The 7,794-nt window shown below is 46.6% G+C and overlaps 2 protein-coding genes across 3 annotated transcripts in view; one reads left to right on the top strand and one right to left on the bottom strand.

Annotated features, from left to right (window-relative positions):
- RNASE13 (ribonuclease, RNase A family, 13 (non-active)) overlaps positions 1–7,794 on the bottom strand; it is a 49,450-nt gene that overhangs the window by 9,334 nt on the left and 32,322 nt on the right. The window lies entirely within an intron of this gene.
- On the top strand, positions 3,920–4,390 carry LOC104988178 (ribonuclease 7-like). The gene has a single exon (XM_010839414.1). It carries the CDS (start codon positions 3,920–3,922, stop codon positions 4,388–4,390), a length of 471 nt encoding a protein of 156 aa, XP_010837716.1.

Here is a 7,794-nt window from a genome sequence, read left to right as displayed (position 1 = left end):
TTTTTTTTAACTACGCAGCTTGCAGGATCTGCTTCCTGACCAGGGATTGAACTCAGGCCATGGCAATGAAAGTCTGGACTCCTAGCCGCTATGCCACCTGGAAACTCTCTTTATTCCTCTGCTTAGCAAAACTTGTGTGTGCATGCTCAGTTGCTCAGCCATGTTCGACTCTTTGCAACCCCATGGACTGTAATCTGCCAGGTTCTTCTGTTCATGGAAACTTCCAAGCAAGAATACTGGAGCAGGTTGCTATTTCCTATTCTAGGGGATCTTCCCAGCCCAGGAATCAAATCTGTGCTTCCTGTGTTTCCTGCATTGGCAGGTGACTCTTTACCACTGAGCCACCACAGTCCTTTCTTTTTTTTCTTTTTTCAGCCCTCCACCACAGTCCTTCTAATGGTCTCTGAGGCTTCCGTGATCTGGCCTCTGGACCGCTCTGACCCTATCACTCACCCGCTCCAGCCACACTGGACTCTTTACTGTTCCTCCAACCCCTCACCCACCCATCTGCTATAGGGCCTCTGCAGTGCTGTCCCCTCTGCTTTTTCATACTGGAGAGGGGACAATATCACTATGAACAAGGCTAGTGGAGGTGGTGGAATTCCAGTTGAGCTACTTCAAATCCTAAAAGATAATGCTGTTAAAGGGCTGCGCTCAATATGCCAGCAAATCTGGAAAACTCAGCAGTGGCCACAGGACTGGAAAAGGTCAGTTTTCATTCCAGTGCCAAAGAAAGGCAATGCCAAAGAATGTTCAAACTACCACACCATTGTACTCATCTTACATGCTAGCAAAGTAATGCTCAGAATTCTCCAAGCCAGGCTTCAACAGTACGTGAACCGTGAACTTCCAGGTGTTAAAGCTGGTTTTAGAAAAGGCAGAGAAAACCAGAGATCAAATTGCCAACATCCGCTGGATCATTGAAAAAGCAAGAGAGTTCCAGAAAAACATTTACTTCTGCTTTATTGATTACACCAAAGCCTTTGACTGTGTGGATCACAACAAGCTGTGGAAAATTCTACAGAGATGGGAATACCAGACCACCTGACCTGCCTCCTGAGAAATCTGTATTCACGTCAAGAAGCAACAGTTAGAACTGGACATGGAATAACAGACTGGTTCCAAACAGGAAAAGGAGGACGTCAAGGCTGTATATTGTCACCCTGCTTATTTAACTTATATGCAGAGTACATCATGAGAAATGCTGGGCTGGAGGAAGCACAAGCTGGAATCAAGATTGCTGGGAGAAATATCAATAACCTCAGATATGCAGATAACACCATCCTTATGGCAGAAAGTGAAGAGGAACTAAAGAGCCTCTTGGTGAAAGTGAAAGAGGAGAGTGAAAAAGTTGGCTTAAAACTCAACATTCAAAAAACTAAGATCATGGCATCCAGTCTTATCACTTCATGGCAAATAGATGGAGAAACAGTGGAAACAGTGACAGACTTTATTTTCTTGGGCTCCAAAATTGCTGCAGCTGGTGACTGCAGCCATGAAATTAAAAGACGCTTGCTCCTTGGGAGAAAAGCTATGACCAACCTAGACAGCATATTAAAAAGCAGAGACATCATTTTGCCAACAAAGGTCCATCTAGTCAAAGCTATGGTTTTTCCAGTAGTCATGTATGGATGTGAGAGTTGGGCTATAAAGAAAGCTGAGCACAGAAGGATTGATGTTTTTGAACTGTGGTGTTGGAGAAGACTCTTGAGAGTCACTTGGACTGCAAGGAAATCCAACCACTTAATCCTAAAGGAAATCAGTCCTGAATATTCATTGGAAGGACTGATGCTGAAGCTGAAACTCCAATACTTTGGCCACCTGATGCAAAGAACTGACTCATGGGAAAAGATCCTGATGCTGGGAAAAATTGAAGGCGGGAGAAGGGGACGACAGAGGATAAGATGGTTGGATGGCATCACCAACTCAATGGTCATGGGTTTCAGCAACGGACAGGGAAGCCTGGCCTGCTGTAGTCCATGGGATCGCAAAGAGTTGGACACGACTGAGTGACTGAATTGAACTGAATCCCTCAGCTTGGAGCCTTCTTCCCCAAACAAGCATAAGTTCACTTTCTCACCTTCAAGTGTTTTTCCAGTCACCTACTTCAATGACACTGTTTAAAAATCACTGCCTGCCAATCTCCATTTGTTCTTTTTTCCTTAGCAATGATCACTTTGAGCAAAATATGTATTTTTTAACTGTCTTTCCTCCAATGTAATGTAAAGATTCTCTTCCCCAGTGAAACGTAAGCATTCCAAAGGTAGGGACTTTGACTCTTTTATTCACTGGTATATCCCAAGCTCCTTGGCCCATAGTAGATGCTCAATAAATACTGACTACGTGAACAAACCTGAATCCACTATTCTGAGATCACTTACTGCTTACAAGTAAATCCTGAGAAGAAGAACACTGTTTGTGTCCGTTTTCTAGGCCTTCCCATCCACCTGCAGTGATGCTTCTCTGCCTTGGTATCTCGGTTCTTCTGAGTCTCATGTACCAAGCTCATTGGAGCCACAGGAGCAGCATTGACTCCAGCTCTCCGCACAGCTGTAACTGCCACGAGGAACAGGGAACACCAGTGGAGGAAGGTCTAGTTAGCTGTGGAGCAGCATCCCCACCAGCAGCATTCTCAAATTTGGACACTAAGTGCTGAAAATTTTAACAGAGCAGTAAGGGAAAGAGTGAAGGATGAGAGGTGTTGGGCATCATCTCCAGGTAAAGCCAGGTGACCTTGCTTGACCCTGGAACAGGAGGGACCCAGAAGGATGAATCACTGTAGAATGGTTGAGTTGGAATGGTGCTGGGAATAGGGGCTGTGATGATTGGTCCACTTCCCTGTCTCCTCCAAAAGATTAGCAAAAAGTCCTGATGACAGGAAGTCACGCAAAGTAACCACCTAGGCTATTCCATCTATATAGAAAAAAAGCAACCCTTACCACCACAGCCATGGGCTTTTCCCAGAATAAGAATCAGAGGTGTATATAGGAGAGGATAAATGACAGCTCTCATTTGGGGTAGACGCCTGGGTCAAGTGTTTTATCAGAGTCATGACAACCTTGTGGCTAGAGGCCAGATCTACTCTTTGAGTATGCCGATTCAGACTTCCTCATTGCTAAATATGTTTAGGCAGGTGTACTAGCCCCATTTACTACACTTGGAATATGTAAGTGGAAAGGCATGAACCTGATTCATTTCCTGATCCAGGGCTGCTCCCCAGCCCACACCCAAATAAAGGCACCACAGGCCAGGCCAGCTCTTAAGGAGTTCGTGGTGGGAAAGGAGGCCCTCAGACATCTGAAGACCAGCGGACAGAAGCTGTGTTCACTGAGCCAGCGTTGCAACAGGAAGACTCATTGACGAGGTGAGGCCACAGTAGAACGTGGGTGAGGAGAGAAGACAGGGAAGGGATGGGTTCTGGCCAGATAAGAGTACCCTCAGGTGAGTGACAAGGTGGACAAAGGAAGGACTCAATGTGGAGGGATGAGGACACAAAGGGGAGAGAGGAGAGAGATGCTAGGGGCTGGGGGCACAAACTGGGGCTTTGGAGGAGATGGGGATGGAGTCATGGAGGGTACAAAACACAGAGAAAAGGATATAAACAGGGACACAGAAGGATGGATGTGAGGGAGAAGAGACAAAGCAAGGAGTGGGAGATGTGTGGGACAGAATGAATGAAAGAAGATAGGGACACAAGATGAGGGGGACAGAGCCCTAGGATCATGGGAAGGGGTCATAGCAGCTGTGGGGACACCGAGAGGAGAGGAGGTGAAAGACATGGGCAGAGGGAAGAGGAGACAGATGGGGAGGGAGACGGTGATCAGCTGGAAGGAGCAGGTTCAGGAGGGCTAATTTCCACCTCCTGCTCTCCATCCCCAGAGACCCCAGTCCTCCCTTCTAACTGTGCCCCCTAAGAGAGATGGCACCAGCCAGAGCAGGATTCTGCCCTCTGCTGCTGCTCCTGCTGTTGGGGCTGTGGGTGGCCGAGGACGCAGTCAGTGCCAGGCCCAGGAACATGACCCCAGCTCAGTGGTTTGAAACTCAGCACGTGCAGCCCAGTCCTCAAGGCTGCAACGCTGCGATGCGCAAAATCAACAAGTTCTCCAAACACTGCAAAGACCTCAACACCTTCCTGCATGAGTCCTTCTCCAGTGTGGCCACCACTTGTCAGACTCCCAACATAACCTGCAAGAATCATGAGAATAACTGCCACCAAAGCCAGAAGCCTGTATCCCTGACCGAGTGTAAGCTCACCTCAAGGAGATACCCAGACTGCAAGTACAAGGAGAAGAAACAGATCACTTCTTACATCGTGGCCTGTAAGCCTCCCAAGAAAGGGGACTCTGGGAAATTCAAGCTGGTTCCAGTCCACTTGGAAAAAGTCCTTTAGTTTTCCAGCCTTCCTTGTGCTTGAGTTAATTCCCTCTCCAGGCCTCTGGACCACTCCTCCACCCTGAAGTTTCTCTTCTGACATCTCTTGGGACCCTTCCTGGCTCAAGCTCCTCTGAAAAGATAGGGGCCTGGAGGGTTGAGGTGATACCTTAGCAGGCTAAGCTCTAGAAGAGGTGGTGATCTCTCTACTTTTTATTGCTGTTTTTTCAGAAGTTTATCTGCAAAAAGTTTAGGGGTTTGGGTTCCTTGGTCTGTGCCTCATACATCTCTCCCGTGCCCCATCTTCTTATGGCAGCATGGCACGAGGAAGAAAGGACTGGAAAGAGAGTGTATGGGATTTAGGAAAGAGTTACTCCTGTTCCTAAACTGGGCCTCTTCCCCAGCCCTGATGTGGTAGTGAGGTGGCCTGTGTGCAGGGAGGCGGCCAGAAGGGAAGAGGAGGAGGCTCATCACAATGACATGGCATTTCAGGCTCTTCACGGCGTGTCCACGTGCATCCCTTGTGAGAGAGACTTGACAGGGATTACTTCCTTCTTTAGGGATGAGGAAATTGAGGTTTCAGATGGCTTTATTAATTAAAGAGCTTGTCAGGGTGGTTAGTAGCAGCATTTGGACTTGAAACTGGGTCTCCTGACTCTGCATGCAGTGCACTTTCTATTTAATCACTGGGCCAGAAATGGAGACCTCTGCAGGGACCAGAGGGCCACTGGGTGAGAGTTCACCTGTGAGGCAACGTCGGAGAGCTCTGAAGAGCCAGTTACACCATGTTGGCTGCAATAAAGGTCATTACCTCTCTAGCCAAGGGACTGTTGATGAGGTGTTCCAAGGATTGTAATCCTCTCTCTTCTCTCCACCCCACCCCCACCCCGCCTCTCTGCCCTCCCCCTTCTCCAGCCCACTACTCTTCCGTCCTGGGCCCTGGGCCTGGCTCTGGCTGGCTTGATCGCTTAGCCCTGAAGGCACAGTGTCAGGGGAGTGTCCCAGCTTCATCCCGCTGTTCCAGGATCACATTTCCCTTGACCTCAAGGGACTTCCGTGGCCCAGTGCCTGCTTGTCACAAACAAGCTAGTGGGAGCTGCCAGAGCTTCCTTCCTCCTGATAATGATCTCTCCTGCCTTGGTGCTTCCCTGGCTCTCCGCTCTGGCTGTCCGCCCAGGCCAGAGGGGTTGAGATGTGGAAATGCCGCCTCCCTGTCCCCCAAGGGCTGCAGACACCAGTTCTCCCTTCCTGGTGAGCAGAACTGGAGAAACTATGGGTTTCCGTCGGCTCAGTCCTCATAGCCTCCCACTCATAGCCCCCACCCAGCATTGCCTGCAGCCCTGACCATCACCAACCCCTTCTCTCTCCCTTAATCTCAGTCCCAAACTTCACTATGCCCATGCCTACCCTAGCTGAGCACCTAAAGACTACCTTGTTAGACCTTCCCTTCCCAGCTGTGGAGTCTACCACCTACCTGTCTCTCCCCAACACTCCAGTGTTCCTTTATGCCTTCCCAGAGTCAGGTAAGCTTTGGAGCCAGATACAATTGGGTATAAATCTTGGCTCAGTTCTTTGTGACTACATGTCCTCAAGAAAACCCACACCCCTTTGCAACTACATTTCCATATATATTGGAGTAATACCGCCTACCCAATAGGATTTCAGAAAGACTTAGAAATGACACTTTTGAAGCATCAGTCAACCCCAGGTACTGTTAGGCAGTCAATAATAATAGCTACTAGCAGGGAGTAGTAGCAGTAACCCTATTATATTCACCTTTGGTAGATAGACTGGGTGGTTTGAGATGGTGAGGGAAGGGATGACAAAAAGAATGGGGAGCAAAACATTGAACACTTCAAGCCAAGTGTGGGGCCAATACATTGATGAGCCTTAAAAGTAGAGGGGCAATAAGTCTACTTTATAGCCAAATGACTGAATGTAAAGTCTACATATCTATGGTCACTGTGCTACACATTCATCACTCTAAATAGATGATTTTCAACTGAGGCATATGGATAATCAAGACTGACGGGTAGCTGATCTTTTTCTTTTCACTTTTTTCTTTTTTAACAACTCTTTTTATACTCTTTATTGATGACTTTTCTTATGGATATTATGGTTTTGGAAGACATCCTCCTCACAAACTTCTTAAGTGGCTAAAATTAATGTAGTCTCTCAAAATAAAGAATTTCCAAATATAATTTTTTTCTTGAAGGACTCATAATCTCAATAGTAGCTAAAAATTAAACATAATTTTAAAGCAATCTATGATGATAGTGGTCAGAATAGTGCTAGCCTTAGGGAGTACTAACTGGGAAGGTGTGGGAAGTAAGCTGGAAATGTTTGATTCCTGCTCTGGATATGCTTGCTTTGTGAAAATTTACTGAGTTGCACACTTATGATGTGTGTACTTTACTGCATGGAAATTATACCTCAATTTTAAAATCTTCCAAAAAAGTATAGTTTTTAAAGATTAGTTTATTTAACATGAGAAATGCTAATATATCAATTCACAATTATTATAATAAAATCACAGAATCATGATCTAATCCATTTCTATTGTCCCACTTTGTACTATTTGTTAAATTAAATAGTAGTTGTACTATTTACCCACATCTGGGTATGGCATAAGCTCTCTTGGAGGAGGTCATCACTGACCCCATAGAGCCACCAGAACTTACACAGGACTGGAGAAACAGACTCTTGGAGGGCACAAACAAAATTCTGTGTGCACCAGGACCCAGGACAAAGGAGAAGTAAACCCACAAGAGACTGACTCAGATTTGCCTGTGAATGTCCAGGAGTCTCCGGCAGCAGTGTGGGTCGGCCATGGCTGCTGCAGGGTCAGGGGCACTGAGTGTGGCAGTGCATGCACAGGACCTTTTGAAGGAGGTTGCCATCATCCCCAGGTCAGTAGGTGCCCAACATGCTACTGGAGAAGAGTGGAGAAATAACTCCAGAAGAATGAAGAGACAGAGCCAAAGCAAAAACAACGCCCAGATGTGGATGTGACTGGTGATGGAAGTAAAGTCCAATGCTGTAAAGAGCAATCCTGCATAGGAACCTGGAATGTTAGGTCCATGAATCAAGGCAAATGGAAGTGGTCAAACAGGATGGCAAGAGTGAACATCAACATTTTAGGAATCAGTGAACTAAAATGGACAGGAATGGGCAAATTTAACTCAGATGACCATTATATCTACTACTGTGGGCAAGAATCCCTTAGAAGAAATGGAGTAGCCCTCATAGTCAACAAAAGAGTCCAAAATGCAGTACTTGGGTGCAATCTCAAAAATGACAGAATGATCTCTGTTCATTTCCAAGGCAAACCATTCAATATCACAGTAATCCAAGTCTATGCCCCAACCAGCAACACTGAAGAAGCTGAAGTTAAACGATTCTATGAAGACCTACAAGACCTTC

The sequence above is a fragment of the Bison bison genome, unplaced genomic scaffold, assembly GCF_000754665.1.
Source record: "Bison bison bison isolate TAMUID 2011002044 unplaced genomic scaffold, Bison_UMD1.0 scf7180017864117, whole genome shotgun sequence".
Taxonomy (NCBI): Eukaryota; Metazoa; Chordata; class Mammalia; order Artiodactyla; family Bovidae; genus Bison; species Bison bison.
This window is presented reverse-complemented; position numbering and strand designations above follow the sequence as displayed.

What these genes read in the sequence shown, in the direction of transcription:
- LOC104988178 (XM_010839414.1), top strand. Translation starts at nt 3,920, where the DNA reads ATGGCACCAGCCAGAGCAGGATTCTGCCCTCTGCTGCTGCTCCTGCTG.